Genomic DNA, 22,781 nt, shown 5'->3' with positions numbered 1-22,781 from the left:
GTTGGTTAGACCCGCAACATTCTAAAACAGCAATTATACTAAAACTACAGGGAGGAAGGGTGGAGCAGCTAACAAGAGCAAGAGGCTCCAAAAAGCCTGGGCATAGGCTTAAATTAATGGGGGTGGGGAGAGCAAGGGGCTGGTCAATGGAAGTTGAAGAGTCTCTGGAGGAAATACAGCCCACCTCTACATTCCAAGGCATACACCTTCCTCCTCTGGGGTTGTACATCACCATGCAGTTCCGATCAAGTTTTACACCCAATGGGATGGTTGGGCGTTTCTTGTCATCACTGGGGTTTTACTTCAAGTTAGCTTACTTGAGTTAGAAACACACCATTTTTTTCGTAGCAAAGACAAGGTTTTGGTGGTATTAGTTGCACAGAACATATTACACCCATTCTTCTTCAGCAAACAGGCTTCCCATTGCTTCCAGGGTCAATTCTAAGTGTTGTCCTTGGTCTTTAAGCTAAGGTTCCTGGCTACCTGATCACCTCTTTCCCCACATGCTAGTTGTAGTGATTTTAACAATTCTTAGATTTAAACATCATAGGAAAGATAGCTGGGCATTCTCAGAAGAAGGCCTTGGGTTATGACTTTCGGATTCCATCCTGGTTTAATGGAACTCAGCATTTCGACTTCTAGAGTAAGAGTTTGAGTAGCAGCCATGTTAGTCTGTATTCGCAAAAAGAAAAGGAATACTTGTGGCACCTTAGAGACTAACAAATTTATTTGAGCATAAGCTTTCGTGAGCTACAGCTCACTTAATCTGATGCATTCAGTTTTCCATTGAATGCATCCAATGATCCAATCAGTGGATGTTACTCAAACTCTTACTCTAGAAGTCGAAATGCTGAGTTCCATTAAACCAGGATGGAATCCGAAAGTCATAACCCAAGGCCTTCTTCTGAGAATGCCCAGCTATCTTTCCTATGATGTTTAAATCTAAGAGTACTCCTTTTCTTTTTAGAGTAAGACTGTAAAACCTCCTCCTTTTATATCTTTTTGCATGAGGGGTGGCAGCCTGTGTGCTGTGTGGATGGTTGTATCGGAGAAGTCTTGTATTTTTATTTGACTTAAGAACACTTTACTAGATATATAAATAAGCATAATCTCACAATTGAGAAAGAAAGCTGTATTGGTTAAATTGGTTCCACAATTCAAGAAGAAAGCTGATAAATTGGAGAGGGTTCAAAGAGCCACAAGAATGATTAAAGGGTAGAAAACCTTTTTTAGTGATAGATTCAAGGGGCTCAATCTATTTAGCTTAACAAAGAGAAGGGTAAGGAGTGGCTTGATAAGTCTATAAGTATCTATGTGGGGAACAAATATTTAATAATGGGCTCTTCAGTCTAGCAGAGAAAGGTATAACAAGATCCAATGGCTAAAAGTTGAAGTTAGACAAATTGAGACTGGAAATGAGGTATATATTTTTAGCAATGAAAGTAATTAACCATTGGAACAATTTATTTTGGTTCATGGTGGATTCTCCATCATTGGCAATTTTTAAATCAAGATTAGATATTTTTTTTTAAAGATATGATCCAGTTCAAAAGGAATTACTTTGGGAGAGTTTTTGGCTTCCTTTATACAGGTGGTCAGATTAGATGATCCCAATGATCCCTTCTGACCTTGGAGTCTATGAATCTATTGAGAAAAGCAGTTCACCATTGATTTAATTTTATGGTTGATTGTTCAGGAAGAATGTTTATTACTTAAAAACCTTGATATCGCAGAGTGGCTGGCCTCTGAATGAAGTAGGGTCAGCTTCCCTGTGACAGAACAGGTGCTGTCAGTTCGGCAGATTAAAAGGACAGGGCAGCATCTGGCCTACAAAGGATCAGGGCACCTGGGTGTGGGAGGAAGACCCAGTAAGTCAGAGCAGACTGGTTCAGCCAGGGGCAGATGAGAGCTGCCAGAGACTTGGAGGAGTGGAGGAAGGTCCTAGAAGGAAGCAGAAGGTATTTCTTGGGAGACGGCTCAAGGCAAGAAGAGCAGTGAAAGGCGTTTGTTGGCTAGTGTCTCCAAGCCAGATCGCCACGGCCAGAGGACTGGAGAGGGCTGAAGGCAGAAGGAGACGCAGAGGGGTTGCCTGCAGGCTCTAAGCTGGAGAGTCCAAATCAAGGGACGGAGAGGGCTGAAGGCAGGGGAGCAGTAGAGCAGCTTACCCTCTGACATCTTCCAAGCCGGAGAGCTGTACTCCAAAGAAACTGTAAGAGGGCCAGAGGGAGTGAAGGAAGCTCCCCAACAGAGGCTGTGGGAGGATTCCTGCTCAGGTAAAGTAAGGTTGCACTCCATTTGCAAGGGCTGGGGTGGCTGTCCTGGTACAAGGACAGAGGAGGACTGTCAGAGGGTCCGGTTGTGGTCAAAGTCACCGTTGTGTCATATGTGGGGCATCCAGAGACGAGATAGCTTAAGTTTTAATTATTGCCTGCACTGCAGTGAAAAATGGACTGCATGTTTGGAGACTTATGTTCTGGATCATTTGCACAAGGTTTTTTAATAATTTGATCCTAAGGAAGGATAGTATTGAGACTTTCTTGCCTGAAAGTTATTGGGTAACCTGAGAGGGGAAACTGAGGCAGGCATGCCTGTCATGCAGCAGCCTGCCACAGGACGGCATGCCACGTGGGACTGCCCTGTGGCACCTGGTTAGTGTCCAGTTATTGGAAGTAAGCTTCAGACTAACATCTGTTACTGTGGTGCCAGAGCTTAGGATTGAGATAGAGTAGATGTATTAATGTAGCAGTGGATGTTATTTTTCCACAAGCATGAGCTCAAGTCAGCTGACACAGTGGATGGGATTCTAAGTGGCTCATGGGGCTTCAACTACAAGGCTATATAAATTGATAAAATGAGTAGTATTTGCTTCCTGTATAAAAAATACTCACTTAAAACTTTGGCTAAAATAATTGCAGTAAAATCCTCGTAATTTTTCTAACTCCCAGTCATATTTTCATCTGAAATTAAATCGTAATAAAGAACTCAAGCAAATGTCATAGCAATATAATTATATTATAAAAATATAAAAGCAGATTTTTAGCAAATTACAGAAAGAATGCACTGCTTAGAGATAGGATTTCATACAAATAAATATAAAATGTAATATTGTGTGCAATACACAGATCCAGAATTTTACTACAGAGTGGTGACTACTGTCAGAATTTCTACCAAAGAGACTCTGAACATGCGGTGGTGATTAGTTTTCTAGGGAATTTTCTTTTTCACAGCAAATACAGCCTGTGTGTAATAAACAAATACAAATCAATCTCCCACTTGGCATTTGAAATATTGTGTTTATTTTAGATTTGAGTTTTTAGAGGTAAGTTTTACTCACAACCATTAAAAATGTTAAACACGTACAAATCATTTGACACCTATTACTTACGTGTACATTTTCCCACCTTTGTGCTCCTGAAGTACTTCACATTTGAAACAGTGATGCACATGTTACTCTGCTTTATTTTCTTGATGACAAACTAAGAAAGGCAGAAAGAAAAGAAAAATCTATCTATCTATCTATCATAAACAACTTACTCTGACCTCAACTGTAACTCTTCTTTGACAAGATAACACTAAGCAGTTGATACTGATGCACATTTCAGAATGTGAGATTTTGAGTGAGAAGTGAAAATAAATGCGGATTCACTAATGAAAAAGGTAGAATGTTTTCTGGAAAAGTGACAGTTAGATTCCTGGACAGTTATAACATTGATTGATCAGCAGCAATATTGCAAATAATGGAAGGGGGCATTGACCAAGTCAACATTAGACAGTTAATACTGTGAAAAGTTGAAAGTGTCTGCCAACAGTTTTTCTTTCCAGTGTGTGTTAGTGTTCAAATAACCTCTTCCAAAAAATAGATGTTTAACACTTGTAAAAACTGCCAGTTCAATTAGCCATGCTGCCTGAAGCCCTATCCACAGAATAGGGTCAACAAGTGTTAAAAATTGGGACACTGAATCACAAATCCACTCAATTTAGGTGTAATCAAGTTTGGCTTTTATTTATACAATTTCAGACAGAATTATTGTCACCTATAGTGTTTGGACATACGTTTATGCCAGGCAAATAACAGACCAGACAGAATTGGTCAGGCCCAAGTTACTGCATTCTGGGGCACCGGGAAGTTCTTCCACCTTCCATGATAATTGTTGCCTTCTCTGATCCCTTGGTCTGGTCCTTCAGTCTCATTCTTCAGTTTCTGGTCTGGTGTTTCTTCAGTTTGGGGCCATGTTCACTTTGGTCTTTAACGTGTTTCTACGTTGCAGATTACTTAGTCTTTATCCATTTGGCTTTTAGCACATCAGCCCTTTGGATTTTAGGTAACCCACACATTGCACATGCACAAGCTTCAATTGCTCAACTTCTGTATTTTTCCAGCTGGTTTTGCAGTTTCTGGGTCATGTTGTTGTCATCCTGCCTTGGGTCTTCCGAGAAAAAAAGGCGGGAGGTATTTATTATTAAATGTTTGTGTATCTTGTACTTACATCTTCCAACACAACATGTTACCTTTATTCTGTCAGCAATAATGTTTTAAACACATAAGCAATTTTATGTAAAAGAAGAATTGGCAAAACCACGTTTATGCCACCGAAATCTTGGCCTAAGTGTTACCTCATCAGTACCATTCACTATGCATAATTACAAATAATTAAAAATATAGCTATTGGAAGCTTTTCATCTTACCATTAACAATTCTTCATTTTATATTTCAATGTTATACATCAATATGTTATTCTGTGCTGTCCTTAATCTATTAGAAAGGGGAGGGGAGTTATGGAAAACATAATTCTTCAATGTCAACATTTCTTCTTTTCTTTAAACATGGGTTTTTCGTTCAAAATTCAATTTTGAATGAGACATGAGACATTTTCTGTATATGTCATAACTCTGTTTTCACAGTTAAGAAATAGGTACAAGAACTAAATAAATTGAGACACCTCTCATACACCTGAAAATTTCTAAAGTATTTTCTTTGCAATGATCCACTTTGTTTTTTCACAAAGGATTCTTTAAGAATCTTTGTTTCTTGGATGATTCTTAAAGAATCCTTTGTGAAAAAACAAAGTAGCCGCCTGTGTGTGTGTGTGTTTTGTTTTAAAGGCATAAATGTTAGCTAAAGATGCACAAAAAACATTTCGTGTGTTTGGCAACATGGCCTCTTTCTATGCAAGAACTTTACTAATATATATATATATATATATATATATTGTTTTTCAATTTTTAGCAGTACACAAGTGCAAGTCTAGAGGCTGACTATACAAATAGTATAGCCCTGTACACTTAGGGGAAATATTAAAGTCCAAAATTATATTGTTTTCAGGTTCCCCTCAGATGCATAATAAGGATATGTCTACATTGCAGTAAAACACCTGCAGCTGGCCTGTGTCAGATGGCTTGGGCCATGGGGCTATCAAATTTCAGCATAGATATTTGGGTTTAGGCTGAACACTGAGCTCTGGGACCTGCTCCCATCACAGGGTCCTAGAGCCCAGGCTCCAGCCTGAGCCTGAATGTCTACACTGCAATTTTATAGCCCCGCAGTCGAAGCCCCGCGAGCCCAAGTCAGCTGACATAGGCCAGCAACAGGTGTTTTACTGCAGTGTAGGCATGTCCTGAGTACAAATATCACACCTGTACAAAATGGATGGGTTATTGCTAGCCTCCTGAAAAGAACTGAACAAGTGACCGATTGTATAAGATAGAACAAGAGACAGATAGCTATCAACCTGATACAAACAACAAAAATGTGTATGTAATATTCATTAATTACTTATATTTCAAGTCATAACATTTTTATGAACAGGTGCCATTTCTATTTTTGGACTACAGTATACATCATTACAGCTTGCAGTTTTACATTTTAAATGTTTTCTAGTCCAGTGCATTTAAATCATGCTAAGGCTTACCAAAATCTTTCTTTTCTTTTTTCTTTTTTTTTTTCTCCCCCAAAGGGGGCTACTATTAAAAGGGATGAACATACTGGTGCGATTGTAGTGGCTAGAATAATGCGAGGAGGAGCTGCAGACAGAAGTGGTAAGAGAGGTCTTTTTTGGCACTAACCATTCAAATTATTTAACTAAGAAAAGGGTGTGTGTCCGTCCGTCCGTACTGCATTCAAAGCTAACTGGGAGTTGGGCCATCTTCTAGGTGGTATTTCAGAGCTGGTGATGGTATTTCCTGTTGAATGAAATGTGGAAATGATTTAGTGTTTTTGAGTTATTAAATGAAAAAGCACAATAAGTTTTATCAATTATTGTTTGTTACTTGACAGATTTGTGCTTAGAAATGCTGATACTTGCAAAGATTGGTTTAGTTCAGATAAGAATTCAAGGATTTGTTAGAACAGTTTTTCTTTGTAGATTTCTCATACTTTCTGTTTCTGGATGGATCATAAATAGCGCAATAGTAGCAGTGCTCTCTGTATTATCTTCATACTGAAAATAGGAAGTGAAGTGTGCAAAAATTTTAAAATGGTCTGCGTTCTTTACAACGGTTGGGTTCAATTCTTATTTTCTACAAACCAGTATGCCCATCTGTAGTATAGGCACTTAATGCAGAAAGTAACTTTATCTTAGATCAGTGGTCCCCAAATTGTGGGGCATGCCCTCCCTGTGGGAGCATGGAGGAATGTTTGGAGAGGTGCGCAGTGCGGCCTGGGCTTGCCCCCATGGGGGCAAGGAGGGAATGCCACACTTCCAGCCTCACTTCTCCCCCAGCCTTGCTCCTCCCCCAGCCCTGCTGCTTGGGCCAGCCCTCATAGGGAGCATGTTTCCAGTCCTGCTCCACCCCCAGACCAGCTCTGCCCCAAACCTGTTCACCCCTAGTCCTGCTCCACCTCCAGGCCTGCTCCACCTCCAGCTCCACCTCTGTCTACAGTGCCACCCTCAGGTCTGCCTTCAGCCCAAGCTCTGCTGCTCAGGAAGCCTTGGCTGTGCAACAATGGAGGGGGGTGCAGATACATTCTGTTAATAGTAAGGGGGGTTACAACTGGAGAAGTTTGCGCACCACTATATTAGGTGATGTCTTCAAAGAAGACATTCAAAGATGTCTTCAAAGAAGAGCAGAAGTGGATGGGTTTAATGATACATGGTGTTTTAATTTGGTTATTTAATTAGTTATTTATAATTTTACATATAGACATCCTGTATAAACTAATCCTGACCAAAGAAGATATTTATTATGCAGTAAAATTATATATAAATTATATATTGTTCACTTCATGTTAAATATTTGAAGGAAATGAAGTAACTTCAGTGCAGAGAGAGAAGTATTTTCCAGTAATGAAGAGGCATAGCATGCCTATTAAAGGCTCAGAAGAATTTAATGGACATAGGATTGATTTTGAAACCTAATCTAAATGCATTGATATTTGCTATTGTATTGTGATATTTGCTATATTGTGTATATAAGCGTCTTGTATTTAATTCTGTAAATGGGAGTTTTCCATTGCACTTCGATAGCATGGAAAAATATTTAACTGCCTCACCTGTAGGTGGTAAATGTCACTGGTATCACAGACTCCAACACCTTCAGCTGTTGGATTTACTGCACCTGAAGCAAGGGGAACGTTGTTCAGGCTTGCCAAAGGAAGGCAGGAGTGCTTTATGGGTGGGGGGGAAGGCGGTCAGAAATTGCAGCAAAATGTGAGTGGTGGTCAGCTTTGCAGTGCTGACTCACTCTCTGGCAATGTGAGGGTGGATAGCTTTTAAGGTGCAAGCCCTGGGTGTTGGAAACCCTTTCTCCATGCAGCAAGCAAGGCAGCAAAGAGGTGCTGGATAAAGGACCAGAACGGGGGAAGGGGACTCTCATGATTGGTATGGCAGGGAGCCAACCCCCCTTTCTTATAGCCCACTTTAACCCTCCTATGAGGGTGGGGTGGATGGTAAGGTCCAAGCCATGGATTGGCTGGGGAACCTGGATGAAAAATGAAGAGGGGCTGGTGGAAGCCCCAGGTAGCTATTTGCATAAACATGGATTTGCCTACATGTTATCTGCCTGGTAGTCCCAGACATCTATATAATAAAATTGTGCCCTGATTAAATCCATATCAGGTGTCTCCTATGCTCCTTTCTGGACAAACCTTTTTTTCTCTGCAACACAATTTTTGCTTTCCTTTTACTTGTGTCAGGAAAGTGAGTTTTACCTCTCACTTTCTGTCAGTAGTTGTTTAGTGCAGTGGTTTTCAAACTTTTTTTTTGGCGACCCAGTTGAAGAAAATTGTTGATGCCCACGACTCAGTGGAGCTGGGTATGAGGGGTTTGGGGTGTGGGAGGGGCTCAGGGCTGAGGAAGAGGGTTGGGATGCAGGAGGGGGCCAGGGCTTGGCTGGGGGTGCAGGCTCTGGGGTGGGGCCGGGGATGAAGGGTTTAGGGTTCAGGAAGGGGCTCTGGGTTTGAGGGGGGGCTCAGGACTGGGGCAGACGATTGGGGCGCAGGCTTAACTCTGGCGGCTCCTGGTCAGCGGCGCAGCTGGGGTGCAGAGGCAGGCTTCTTGCCTGTCCTGGCACCATAGACGGCACTGTGCCCCAGAAGCAGCCAGCAGTAGGTCCGGCTCCTAGGCAGAGGTATGCAAGCGACTCCGCACGGCTCTCAAAGGCACCGCCACCCCTCCCCACCAGCTTCCATTGGCCAGTTCATAGCCAATGGGAGTGCGGAGCCGGTGCTCGGGGCAGGGGCAATGCGCAGAGTCCCGTGGCTCCCCTGCCTAGGAGCTGGACCTACTGCTGGCTGCTTCCAGGGTGCAGCGCAGTGTTGGAATAGCTAGGAACTAACCTGCCTTAGCCGGGCAGCACTGCCGACCAGAGCTGCCGCGACCAAGTATCTTACATTCCCATAGTTTGAAAACCCCCTGGTTTAGTGTAATGATTTTTGAACTATTTAAAAAGTGTTTGGGTGTTCCAGTCGAAAACCGGACACCTGGTCACCTTACTCTGGGTGGCAAAAGGAAAGCAATATAAGCGTACAACATTTCTGATGTCTGTATCTGAAAGACTGGGAATATTGGAGATACGCTGTTAACTTTTAGAGGGAAGGAAGAGAAATGACCAATCTACCAACTCTCTCAAGATTATTCATGATGATATTGGGTATAGTAGTGTTCACTATATATTCATGTTTCTACAGCATCTGGAGGAAAGATGCGGAGATCAGTGCCTAGCTTAGAAGGGATAAACTAAAAAAAAAAAAATAGAAGGACTTAATGCTGACTGTGCACTTTTTCTATTAAACATAGCCATTCAACAACAAAATAAATATTTATCAATGCATAGGTCTTATTCACATTGGTGATGAACTTAGGGAAGTCAATGGGATTCCTGTAGATGATAAAAAACCTGAAGAAATAATACAAATTTTGGTAAGTAATAAACATATTTTAAAACCTGTTTTGAAAAAAATTAAAGTAGTAATTAGTTTTGCTGTTTCAGAGGTGCCTATTTTTAAAAAGTATATCAGTACTGTTTTTTCCCTGTACCATCATTTGCATCTCTGTCTTCCTTGGTGATGGGTTGTATTTTTTATATTAATATTTCATTTATAAAGGGTGAATAGATGTTCCAGATAAGCATGTTACAGATCTAAGTAGTTTGTATTATAGGTAGTTATGTGCACTTCAGTCAGAAGTGATACAGGTGGTTGTTAAACTATCGCTATGGAAACATTGATCTGCTGGACTCTAAATTTATAACAATTGATTAGCTATTTATTTTTAATATCTATTATTTATATATGAATCTTTTGTAAAGTATTTATAAATGGAACCTTAATATGAAGTGTTACTTGATGAGTATGAATTGTACAAATGCTGTTGTGCTTTCTCAGCTTGTGCTCCTCTAAACTACACCATTGCTAATAGCCATATAAACTTGTAAGTTTGGAAAAATATCACACAATTCATAACTTAATCTGTTTTCTGAAATATTCTTTTTGAAAAAATGTATTGCTAAGTCTTTCTGTTGTTGAGGTAGTCTTTGCTACGCAAGTACATGTGTGGTTGCCACATTAAATTGACTGGCTTGCTTTAAATGTTTGGCTCAATAGCCAAGATGATTAACTTCAAATGTTCACTTTCCCAATGGTTTTCTATGCCTGCTCTATGGTTTTGTGTTCCCAGTCGAAGTGTATTTTCCTGCAAAATTAATATTTGTAAAAAAGCAATCTCCAGAAACGCAATAGCAAAGGAGTGAACAGTTTCCCCCATTTACCTTACTGAAATACAATATAAACATCAGAAGCTAGTTAGAGCCCTTTTCAGTGGTAACCGTATTACTGTTTCCAATCCTGATGCTGGTGAAATAAGAACTTGGCTGCTGTTTTGTCAAACAGTAAACTTTTGGATGACAGGCTTGCAGGCAGAAGTATGTCTCACTTAGTAGTGAACAGGCCTGTTTCCATTTTGCTTGAATCGTTGGCTGTCTTTGTTGCATTGTGCTAGTTTTTATGGAATAGTCTGCATGCAATAGTAGCAGAGTCTACAACTAATTAGCACCTCCGTCAATAGCAAAATGTCAGGCAGGCAGTGGGACTATATTGTGGTTTATAAGTAAAATTCAGCCAGACTCTCTCACTTTAAATAGGGCATAGGGAAAGAGGGGTGGATGAGGTGGCTGATAATGGTTAACTTGTTTGAAGACTTACATTTTTTTTCTCTCTAGAACACAGTCTGTTCAAAAATGTTTTCCTTGTTCTGGTCTTTTTAACTTTCCAAAAGAATAAGTTCCAAGAAAAACAGTTTTATGCTACAGTTGTGGCACAAACCTGGTTGAATGTTTCTGTAATTTTTTGAATGGTATAATGTTAGTTGGAGTATTCCAAACTTTGCCAGGAGACTTGGGCCTGTACCCGATGTACATAAAAATGAAAAATTGTCTTTGCCCTCATCTTTAATATGGAACGGCAGCCTCTGAAACTGCTGGTCCCAGCTTCTCAGCTTTCATCTTTATTGTGAGCAGTGGTACACAGATCAAAATGAAGCATTGCAAACCAGAACCTGTGATCTTCACAGTTCACAGCTGTATGTTGTGGCATTATAGAACTCCATGGGTCATATATGGGCTGCATTTTGATTATCTCTGCATTAATTTGGTGTCCCTCTTGTTTGCGTTTAGACTCACTGTATTGTTTAAAATTTTGAGAAAGTAATTCTCAATTTGTTTTCTGTTCAAAATATTAATCAGTCTCAGTCTCAAGGAGCAATTACGTTTAAAATTATACCAAGTATCAAAGAGGAAACACCCACTATAGAAGGCAAGGTAAGCCCTACTTAAGATATTTCATTTGACGATTACAGTAACTCTTACACTGCATATAAACATTTTATCAGGATGTGAGCATAGGAAAGACAGACACAGGGCTGGATTTAAGCAGCAGGATGCAACTTTACTAAGTCATCAATGGGGAGGGATGCTATACAGCCCTCCTTCATATACCATTTAACTGGATCCAGTGCACGGTTAGAGCACTCACACTATATAATCAATGACTTTGGGTAGACTTGACTAGGCCCACCTCTAGAAGTCAGCTCACTTCTGAATCCTCTCTACCTACTACATGTGAGTGGAGGAGGAGAAAGTTCCCAAGGGAGTACCTCAGTCCATGAAAATTGTGCATCTCCACTTCTCCTTACAGTCATGAAGTCCACCAATGAAATCCCAGGTCTCATTTTCCTATGGGAGCGGCCATTTTAATCTTTATGTTCACTGGACACTTCAAGTTACACAGACTACAACCTTCCTAATGTAGACTTCCACATAAACATTTTACCTCAATAAATTTTTATAACATTGCATAATTTAGGTTAAAGTTCTTTGCAGTAAATGCAAATAAAAAATGGGATAAACCTATGGATTGTCTTAAATAAAACGCTCTTCCTTCCAGATATTTATCAAAACCCTATTTGATTATGATCCTACTGAGGATAAAGCTATTCCTTGCAAAGAAGCTGGGCTTTCTTTCAGAAAAGGAGATATCCTTCAGATCATGAGCCAAGATGATGCAACCTGGTGGCAGGCTAGACATGAAGGTGATTCCAATCCCAGAGCAGGCTTGATCCCTTCAAAACATTTCCAGGAGAGGTGAGCTACTATGGTACATAGTTTCATTTTTCTTTGTATACTAATACATTTCTTTGCAAAGCCTTTAGGTCAGCATGGTTGTCATACAAGTGCTTGTGGATTGCAAGGTTATGATCAACTTTGAAACCTTGCATTGTGGTAAAACAACTGAACTTGGAATATCCTTGTCCAAATAGTTTGGATTTCCTTCCTTGTCTGGCTGGAATGAATAATGACCGACTGATAGGATAGTGCTGATCCAGTTTGGAAGAAAAGCCATATGGAAAATAGCACTTCAGTATCTGTAGCCACATTGATGTACTATTCAGGAAAAAGAACTGCAGCAGTTTTTGGAGAGCTTACAAAAATTTAAGACACTGGGATTTAATAGCACTTGAATAGATTGTATTGTTTTGGGTTAATTTAAAAAAAAATCTTTCCGGATATTTTACAATAGTTTCATGATGCTGAGTTTTTGTTAATCCCAAACTCACACTGAAAACTGAGGAGTTTGTGTCTTTTTCTCTCTCTCCCTTTACCCCCTCCAATTTTTTAGGAGATTTGCATTGAAAAGACCAGAAATACATATGCAGCCACTGAAAATTTCCAGCAGAAAATCATGTAAGTCTGTTAACCTGGAACAGAAATCATGCTCTTTGATCTCTAACCTTAGAACATTTGTTTCAGCCCGTCAAGAGGATGTGCAACTCCAGGGTACAGTAGTTCCTGAATCACATTATTTCAAAAAGAAAAGCATATATATGAAAACTGAATTTATTATGATTCGTTCCTACAGTTCAAACTACAATTGCTCTCAACTTGCTGACTTATTAATATATTCAGGGCCCAACCCTTAGACTTTGAATATGTAATGCCTTTAAAAGTCAATGCGTGTTTTGCTTGTTGAAGTCCAAGAAAGGTTTGTATTTTTATACATGTAAATACTGTGGTCCCCATTCTGTAGCACTTCATCATCCATGGTGGAATCAATATCAAGCGAGATAAAAGGCCAGATACCCTTATGTCTATAAATATTGCTTCCTCCCCTCCCATCCCGCCCACAAATGGCACATATATATCTTTTAAAAATAAGGGGACATAGATTCTTTACAGGCTTCAGTATAAGCCAGTGTTCCCAAACTGTGGGTCATGACACCAAATGGGATTGCGTCATCAGCAGATGGGATCGCAGCAATTCCTAATTGCGGAGGACACCATTTTGCTCTGCACAGCATGGCCTTGCATGTGAGGTCACCATGCCTGGATCCTCCAGGCTGTCTGGGGTCCCAACAGGAAAGACTTGATTAAAATGGGGTCATGCTGGAAAAGAGTTTGGGAATCCTTAGTTGCAAGCATTTCTTACCTTTTTTTTTTTTAAATCATTTTAATAGTCTTGATTTTTAAATACAGTAGTTATACAATATGAAGAAAAATAAGCTCCAAGTAAATCTATACATAGAAATAAATATATTCTCTCCGCTGGAATTTACATCAACATCTGTTTAAGTATTCTTATATTTTTCACTTGACCTGTTATTTCTTTCAGCTGTACAGGCTCATAACAAAGTGAGCACAGTATGAGAAATAATCAAGCTAAAATAGACTCTAAATCTTAAATGCAAACATGTTTTTTCTGAGTTTAACTAGAAATATTCAGTCTCCATCGCTCAGTGGGTCTACTGTTAAAACTACAACAAAATCAAAGAAGTTGGGGAATATAACAGCAGACAATGGATTATATCATATATGGTGTCACATTAAGAAAACAAAGTTAAATACATCTAAAGGTTGAATTTGTTCAGTGCTGAGATTAGAATTTTCCTTAACTCACCCCCTGGCTTTTAGGTTAGATACTTACTGTTATTTAAATAACTTTTGTGTTTTAGTAACCTTTGTTAGTTATAAAATGATATTGACTAAAAATACCCCAATAACATGCCTTGGAACCCAAAGGTCTAAATTATAGTTGTAAATTGACATAATTTTGAGTCCAATCTTAGTACTAATTTTAATATGCTGCCACAGAATAACCCGTTCTGTGGGGAACACCCCCAGCTGGCAACTGATCTACTGTTTTTCTAGGTTCTTGTTAAAGTTGCTCTGCCCCAGTGTTGCTAACTTTTTAGCTCTCAGTTTGTAGCTGCTTGTCTCCAGTTGTTCACAACCTTGTGGCTGAATAGGAGGCTCCTTAAACAAGTGGAACTTGATTATGGTGGCAATAGGGCTTTCCAAGAGGTGCATTGAACACTATAATGAATGTGGCTCCAGTGTGGTTCTCTCTGTGACAGTCTCCTGCCTGGAGGCTTTCATGGGAGGGAGGGTAGACATGAAAAGATGCAGATCCCCTTACCATGTAGACACCGGGTATTCAGACCATGCTGAATGGGAAATGCCAAGGCTGTGACTTAGAGAAGGCTGCAGTCTGGTGATCATTTCTCATTCTTGTCTTGATCCCTCCTTGTCCTCTTTAGCTCTGCATTTGTAGAGCCCAGATGAGGTTAGTGCTCCCCGCCCCCATTCTTTGATCATATCTCCTTGAAGCTACAGCACCTTTGGGTCAATCAGTAAGCCTCAATTCCCTTCCTAGAAGGTCTCGTTTGGGCAAAGTGGGCTGCAGCTGCCATCGCCTTGGATGCTGCAATAAGTCCTTGGAAGGTAGTGATGCCTTCATGAGATCATTAGGCTGGTGGGATGTCACGTACATTTGTCCTTCAGTTCCCCTTTTCCTCAGATCAAGTGCTCCAGGGGCTGTCTATTACTAGCTGCCACCTCCAGCATTCTCAAGATTTATATGGAAGAGGGTGAGTGCTTTTCTGACATGAAAGTCATCCTCTTCCACAAGAGCAAGCATGAGTTTTTGCCATGGAGAGGGCTTCATATCCTTCATAGAAGAGGTTACTAAAGTCCTGGATTTGTCTAGGGAGAATGCTCAGGACCAGAATGCCCCCTCAGTTCAAATTTTAGGAAAAACTTTCCATCTGCTTCCCCTTCCATTAGGACATTTGGGGGTCTTGGCAAAAATTCAGTGCCCCATCCTCTCTTTCCAAGATTATGCACTGTTTTATCATCTTCCTAGGGACAGCCATGAGACTGAGACGTGACTCTCTCCTACACGTGAGCACAGGAGTCACCTCATCATTCTAAAAGTAGGAGGGAAATTAAGCAGTGCAGATTTGAATGGATAGCGTGACGGCAGCGACAGACATCAGTAAGGCAGGTGACACTTGGAGCAGGAGATGGGCTCAGGAAGTTGCAATCCTGATGAAATTGGCAACACACAATTTGACACCCCTTGTTGCTACCTGTGTGGCCAAGTCACTCTGTCTCCAGACTAGCAAACATTAAGATTCCTTTTGCAGGGGAATGGGAGTTGCACCAGGAAATGTGCTTGAAAGCCAGTAAATACTGGTGGACACCAACATCAGATCTGTTCATAGCAACCAAGAATATCACAAATCCCAGGTTTTGCATCTGTTACTAAGGGAGGGAGCCATTTTGTTTTTGTCGTAGATTAGGAGTGGGGGCAGAAGCTCTAATATAGGTCATCCCCCTTTTGTTCTGATTCATAGGGTTCTGAGGCAAATCAGATCAGATGGGACAAGTTGATTGTGCCAAGTTGACCCTGCTGTTCATGATATTTAAAATTACTAATTGGACCAGTCTGAGAAACACCTTCCCCTGACTCTGATCTTCAGCCTTCTGGCTCAGCTCTAGTGTCTCTCATGTTCACCAGGGACTCCTCACCCTAAATAGAGAAACACTTAAAGGATTGGTTTTTGAAGAGAGATCCCTAATTCACCAGGAAAACTCAGACAGATAGGGTAATGTCCACAAACCTAACATTAAATACAGCTTAGACAAACAGAACCTAACCTAACACTTGGGGAAAGTTCCATTTCTGGTTCAGGGGTAAAAGATGTTTGCCCTCTTCTTCTAGTATAAGAATTTTCCCAGGGAGACTTTGAGTAAGGCACAGCCTATGAAACCCTGGTCCCTAAGTATATTCCACTGTAGATGTGTATGCGCTCCACATGCCCAGAGCTTGAGAATTTTGAAAGTGATGTCCACTGGTCCACACATGCGCCCTTGTTCACCTCATGCCTCTGACAAGGAGATAAAGGGCAGGGAGGAATGACCACCTCTCCAGTTCCTTCTCATTGCTGCATGGTCCAGATTGGAACCTACAGGGTCCCAAGCATTATTACTTTATCTGTGAGCATATATCTGTATATGTAGCATATATCTGTAAATGGTTTTAGAAGTTTTTTGAGTTTAAAGGTTTATCTGATACTTTTCGTGTTTTATAGTTAGTTAGCCTCCCTGACCTGGAGGGTGCCTCCCACCCTGTACTCTGTTTTGGGTGCTAGGCTGTGTCCAGAATTATGGGCTTCAAAATTTGTGCTTTCCTGCCCGTGCTCCTTCTTGAGCAGCGACAACCATCAATGCTGCTTTTACTGCCTTGGGGAAGCCCACATTGCAGTAAGGTGCAATAACTGCCATTTGTTCCCCCGTTGTACCCAGGAAGGGCAAGAAGTTTGCCTTAGGAAGCACCTAATGAACAGTGCCATAAAGCCGCAATGATTTCCGGTCCAGGGAATAACTCTCTCTCCCCCCACCCTCATATTAGCCTTACTCAGCAAAGAGTGTATCTCCTGTTGCGAGATCTGACTTCAGAGTGAGGGAGTCTACCTCCAACAGATACCTCATGGGATCTTGACAGGAGAGCTTTCCCAGACTGGAGGCCTGGACCAGCTTGGGACCAACCTCTACCTCATCACCTGCCTTGGAGCCTTTGGCACCCCATGCCATGGGGACCTCTGCAACCCCTATTCAATCCATCCTCTTGGCCATACTGGGGCTGTAGGACTCGTAGCCTCCTGAAGAGTCAGTCCAGTCTGCTAAGGAGTTGTCCCATCCCTCCCCTCTGAGAGGGCAACCGGAGCTGATCCAAATGAGGAGGAGGAGTACCCACCAAATCTGGTGGTTCAGCTGGAACAATTGTGATTGCCATCGTCATCTCCAGATTCCTTTTGAGAAAGTTCAGGATCTTCAATATAAGCTCCTGGACATCCTTCAGTGCCCTTGTTTCAATTGAATAGTGCTCCTTGTTAATGAATCCATCCTGGAACCACCTGGCATGTCCCAGTTTCCTGTGCCCTTGCTCCTAAGAGGGCAGAGAAACTTTACTATGTCCCAGCCAGAGGAGCAGAATTTCTGTTCTCTCATCCTGTCCTTAACTGTTTCATGGTCCAGGCTGCCACAGACAGATCTATGCAGCAGCACCCTCAAACTACCTCAACTGATAAGGAGGGCAAGTGTCTCAACTATTGAAAAGGAAGGTCTTCTCTTCCTCTAGTCTTCAGTTCAGGATAGCCAGTTACCATCCACTAATGGCTAAGTACGATTTCCTGAGCTATTCGAAATGTGCAGACTTTGCTGACAAGCTTCTGCAGTAGGGCACAGCTTGTTTCCAGGCTCTCATAAAAGAAGATAAGATGGTTGCCAGGGCCACTCTTTGATGAATGATAGATGCAGCTAAAATGGCTTCAAGAGTGATAGCTACCGCCATTGTAATGCGCAGGATCCTCTACCTGCCCTGGGCCCTGGGTGCCCGAGAGCAGCCCCTGGCCCGTGTCCCTGCCCCTCTGCACGCCACGTAGGATAGGCAGAGAGTCCATGTCTCCCCACAGTGGCCTAAGGAACCTGGATAGCTCTTACTATGGCCTGGCTCTGGCTTCTGGCCCGGCCATGGGGTGGGGCCTCTGGGGGAAGAGGAGAAGCAGGGGGTGGGACCCTGTGGTGATGGGGGACTAAGGCCCATCTCAGCCCACCACCAGGAAAAACCCACAGCCCCTGCTGCCACTGCTGCTCCGTGCCTGTCTGAGGTTGCTACACCCATGTTAAAAAGTGGGCAGGCAAGGCCACCCTGACCTCCCCCCTGGTTGCAGTGCCCCTGGGGTGCGAGGGGCCCAAATATTCCTTGTGCCCATGGCCCCCATAAAACATAATCCGCCTCATTTGGCTCTGCCATCTGCATCCTCGCACCCTCCTCCTACTTGAGTACTGCTTTTCAGGCACAGTGGGATATGCATAGGGACCTCGATCCACAGTGGGATATGCATAGGGACCAACACTCAAAGAAAAGAAAGTTACTTACCTTATAGTAACTGGAGGTGCGTAGTCCTTATCTGTATTCCACTCCTTCCTCTCTCTTTCAGATCATCTTTTGGTTTGTTGTAGAGAAGGAACTGGAGTGGCAGATGGTCCCCTCTGCTCTTTATCTTCTCGGTTGGAGGAACAACGTGAAAAAGGGCATGTGTGTGGACCTAAAGATTCTGCTTTCAACATTTTCTGGCTCCGGACAGATGGAGCACATGTGTACCTACAGTGGGATACAGATAGGCACCACGCATCTTGAAGAACCTCCAGTTCTTCTTCGAGTGATTGGTCATGTGTATTCCACAATAGGTGTGCGTGCTCGCCACGTGCACCGGTGCTGGAAGTTTTTCCCCAGCAGTACCTGTAGAGGGGGAGCACCCCCGCGACCCCTGGAGTGTGGTGCCTGCCTGGCACAGTATAAGGGGAGCTGTGCACTCCCCCCACCCTCAGTTCCTTCTTGCCACCAGTGAAGGTGCATCTGAATTGCTCTGCTCCAGCTTTGCTGTAGCTCATCCCCAGAACTGTTTGTTTGTTCAGCATTAGTATACCTGTAGTTAGTTAGCTGTTTAGTTAGTCAGTGAGCCCAGGCCGAAGCATGCCCTGCGCCCAGGGGTTTAAGTCGTGCGGCTCTTGTAGGCGTTCTATGCCAAGAAGTGACCTGCACGCAAACTGTTTGCACTGCTTGGGAGAAACCCATATCAGTGAAAGGTGCAAGATGTTCAAGTCGTTTAAGCCATGGACCAAAAGAGAAAGGGACATTAGGCTCTGGGTCATCCTGATGGAGTCGGCGCTGACCCCGACCCCGGCACGCCGCTCCAAATCAGTACCTAGCACTGCAGCATCGGTATGCGGCCACCCTCCAGTGCCATCGACTAGTCAGCACTGCTCCCTGTCCACGGGGCATGCCAAGAGGGCTAGGAAGACTCTGTCTTTGCAGCGGCACCGAGGGAAGTCTGGGACAGAGGCTAGGCACATGTCGGGAAGTCCTTGATCCCCACCAGGTCCTAGACTTCCGACTCACGTTAAGTGGAGTAGCCCAGCCCCTTCAGAACAGGCCTCTCCAGACGTCCGGATGCTATCCATGCCTGAAGTCCTCCAGGCAGCCCAGGACATTGTCCTTGCCGGTGCCTGGAGCGCCGCCAATGTCAGCTCCACGCTCCAGAGGCAAACTGCTGCTGGGATCTCCACAGTCGCCTCCGGCCCGGTACCGGTCTTGGTCAAGGGAACGTTCCCGACACTGATCACCGCCCAGCAATCGCTTGGGGCAGAGTCCAGGTGGATCGCCCTCGACGCCGACCAGACTGGCTGGGTTCCGTCCAGCTGGGACTTGCGGCACCACTCATCCTCAAGGAGCGAATATCGGCGGGACCGCAGCGGGCGTCGCCATCGGTCCTCGGCTCGGAGAGGGTACCGCAGTTGAATATGGCATGGTTGTCGACACCGTTCCTGCTGGGACTCCCACTCCAAGTCTCCGCAAAGACATCGCAGCCCTGGGCGTCGATCGCCGGCGTTTCGCTGTTGCGGGTCCACCTGTCATAGCATCATAGAATATCAGGGTTGGAAGGGAACTCAGGAGGTCATCTAGTCCAACCCCCTGCTCAAAGCAGGACCAATCTCCAACTAAATCATTCCAGCCAGGGCTTTGTCAAGCCTGACCTTAAAAATATCTAAGGAAGGAGATTCCACCACCTCCCTAGGTAATGCATTCCAGTGTTTCACCACCCTCCTAGTGAAAAAGTTCTTCCTAATATCCAACCTAAACCTCCCCCACTGCAACTTGAGACCATTACTCCTTGTTCTGTCATCAGCTACCACTGAGAACAGTCTAGATCCATCCTCTTTGGAACCCCCTTTCAGGTAGTTGAAAGCAGCTATCAAATCCCCCCTCATTCTTCTCTTCCGCAGACTAAACAATCCCAGTTCCCTCAGCCTCTCCTCATAAGTCATGTGTTCCAGACCCCTAATCATTTTTGTTGCCCTCCGCTGGACTCTTTCCAATTTTTCCACATCCTTCCTGTAGTGTGGGGCCCAAAACTGGACACAGTACTCCAGATGAGGCCTCACCAATGTTGAATAGAAAAGAACGATCACGTCCCTCGATCTGCTGGCAATGCCCCTATGTATACATCCCAAAATGCCACTGGCCTTCTTGGCAACAAGGGCACGCTGGCTGACTCATATCCAGCTTCTCGTCCACTGTAACCCCTAGGTCCTTTTCTGCAGAACTGCTGCCTAGCCATTCAGTCCCTAATCTGTAGTGGTGCATGGGATTCTTCTGTCCTAAGTGCTAAAGGAGTTCAACGTGCGAGGACGTTCGCAGAGCAGCTGTTATCGCCGGTACTGGTCCTCCACATAGAGATCGCAGTCCCGTGGCCGTCGTAGATCCCGGCACCACTGCTCCTCCCGGTCCAGAGCATCGGCAGATCTTACGCCAGCCCAGTCTCCATTCATAGCCATCCTTTGATGGGCCAGGCCAGCCAATCCGAACAGCCAGCTCCGCCGGTGCCACAGCAGGTGCAGTGGCACCAAGCGTCATGGCTGGCCCAATGGTACCTGTGGGCACCGTGGCTTCCGGCGCAGCCCCCGGTGGGAGCTTCGGAGCCACCATCAGCCTTCCTCTCCAGACCCCTGAGAAAGGAGGCGGTCGGACATGCGTCCTTGGCACCGTGCCTGGAGTCCGACCAGGTGGTGGACCCTACGGTGCCGGCCGACACCCAGAGCACCGCACCGGCCTCTTCGCCCTGCCTGGAGGAGGCGATTGCTGTCCCTCCCCCCTCCCCCCTGCAGGAGGACTTCAGGGCCCACCAAGAACTCTTAGAGAGGGTGGCAGCAAGTCTCCACCTCCAGGCAGAGGATATGGAGGAGCCCTCAGACTCCCTGTTTAACGTGTTGTCCCCATCGGCACTGGGTAGCGTGGCCTTGCCTCTCCATGAAGGCGTGGCTAAGATTTCAAATGCCCTGTGGCAAACACCGGCCTCGTTGGCCCCCACCTCTAAAAAGATGGAATGCAAATACTTTTTACCAGCTAAGGGGCATGAGTACTTCTATACCCACCTGGCGCCCAACTCCCTGGTGGTCGAGTCTGTCAACCACAGGGAATGACAGGGTCAGCCAGCCCCGACCCCAAAGAACAAAGACTCTCGGAGACTGGACTCTTTCGGAAGGACAGTTTATTCATCTTCAAGCTTCCAGTTAAGAGTGGCAAACCATCAGGCTCTCCTGGGCTGGTACGAATTCAATCTGTGGGGCTCCCTGCCCAAGTTTGAGAACTCCCTCCAGGAGCACGATAGGAAGGAGTTCAAGGTGCTGGTGGAGGAAGGGGCAGAGGCCGCTAGGGCATCCCTGCAGGCAGCCTCGGATGCTGCGGACACGTCCGCACGATCAGTGGCCTCCACAGTGTCCTTGAGATGGGCGTCTTGGCTCCTGATCCCTGGGCTGTCCAGTGAGGCACAGTCTTCCATGCAGGATCTCCCATTTGACGGGAAAGCTCTGTTTGCAGAGGAAACAGATACAAGGCTGCATAGCATGAAAGACTCCCGCACGACCCTCCAGACTCTGGGCCTCTATGTCCTGGCTCCGGCAAAAGCTAAGTTCAAGCCGCAGCAGACTCCCACCCAGGCTGCCCTTCCAAAGTACGAGGCTGCCCTTAAGAAGCAGCAGGACTATAAAAGACGCCCTCAGAGGCAGTCTCAGCCTGTCCCCCAGTCTGCGTCCTCCAAGGGCAAGCAGCTAGGGAAAAGGCATTTTTGACGGGACGCTCGGGGCACCCCACAAGTCCTCATCAGGGACCACCCCCAATAAAGCTTCCCTTCTCCAGCCAGTCGGGTGCTTTCCTCCCGGAACAGTCGCAGCTAACCTCAGACCGATGGGTCCTCAACACCATCTCCCGGGGTTACATCCTCCAGTTTACTTCCTCCCCGCCCAACCACCCCTCGCACGAAGCTCTGTTCGAGCAGGAGGTGGGGCAGCTCCTAGGTTTAGGAGCGATAGAGGCGGTGCCCGAGGAGTCCATGGGCAAGGGGTATTACTCCCATTATTTCCTTATCCCGAAGGCCAAAGGGGGGGCTCAGGCCCATCCTGGACCTCCGAGGTCTGAACCAGTACATGGTGAAGCTCTAGTTCTGCATGGTCTCCCTAGCCTCCATCATCCCCTTCCTGGATCCCGGGGACTGGTACGCTGCCCTCGAGGGGCACGGGCATTTCCTCCATTTCGTGGTGGGACAGAATCATTACCAATTCACGGTCTTCCCGTTTGGTCTGTCCACTGTACCCAGGGTGTTTACAGAACGCATGTTGGTGGTAGCAGCCTACTTCAGACGGCAGGGCGTCCAGATATTTCCCTATCTGGACGATTGGCTTGTCAAGAGCACTTCTTGGTCACAGGTGAGGGATCACGTGGTGCTCCTCCTGTCCATGTGCACCGCCTTGGGCCTGTTGGTAAACAACACCTAGTCCACGTTAGTCCCAGTCCGGCGCATAGAGTTTATTGGGGTGCTCCTGGATGCAGTGTTGGCCAGGGCCTCTCTCCCACCAGACAGATTCGAGACCCTGAAAGGTCTCATCAACTCGGT

At 44.6% G+C, this 22,781-nt stretch overlaps 1 protein-coding gene across 5 annotated transcripts in view; it reads left to right on the top strand.

Moving 5' to 3' along the window:
* The window catches only part of MPP7 (MAGUK p55 scaffold protein 7), a 344,361-nt gene that overhangs the window by 251,814 nt on the left and 69,766 nt on the right, over window positions 1-22,781 (top strand). For all 5 annotated transcript variants that reach the window (XM_074946145.1, XM_074946146.1, XM_074946143.1 and 2 more), the window contains 5 exons: window positions 5,955-6,036; window positions 9,271-9,356; window positions 11,176-11,250; window positions 11,876-12,072; window positions 12,608-12,672. In XM_074946145.1, coding sequence (XP_074802246.1) covers window positions 5,955-6,036; window positions 9,271-9,356; window positions 11,176-11,250; window positions 11,876-12,072; window positions 12,608-12,672 — 505 coding nt within the window. The remainder of the gene's footprint in view (window positions 1-5,954; window positions 6,037-9,270; window positions 9,357-11,175; window positions 11,251-11,875; window positions 12,073-12,607; window positions 12,673-22,781) is intronic.

The sequence above is a fragment of the Natator depressus genome, chromosome 2 (genome assembly GCF_965152275.1).
Source record: "Natator depressus isolate rNatDep1 chromosome 2, rNatDep2.hap1, whole genome shotgun sequence".
NCBI lineage: Eukaryota > Metazoa > Chordata > Testudines > Cheloniidae > Natator > Natator depressus.
The sequence above is the reverse complement of the archived record's forward strand: the minus strand, read 5'-3'. Positions and strand labels throughout refer to the sequence as shown.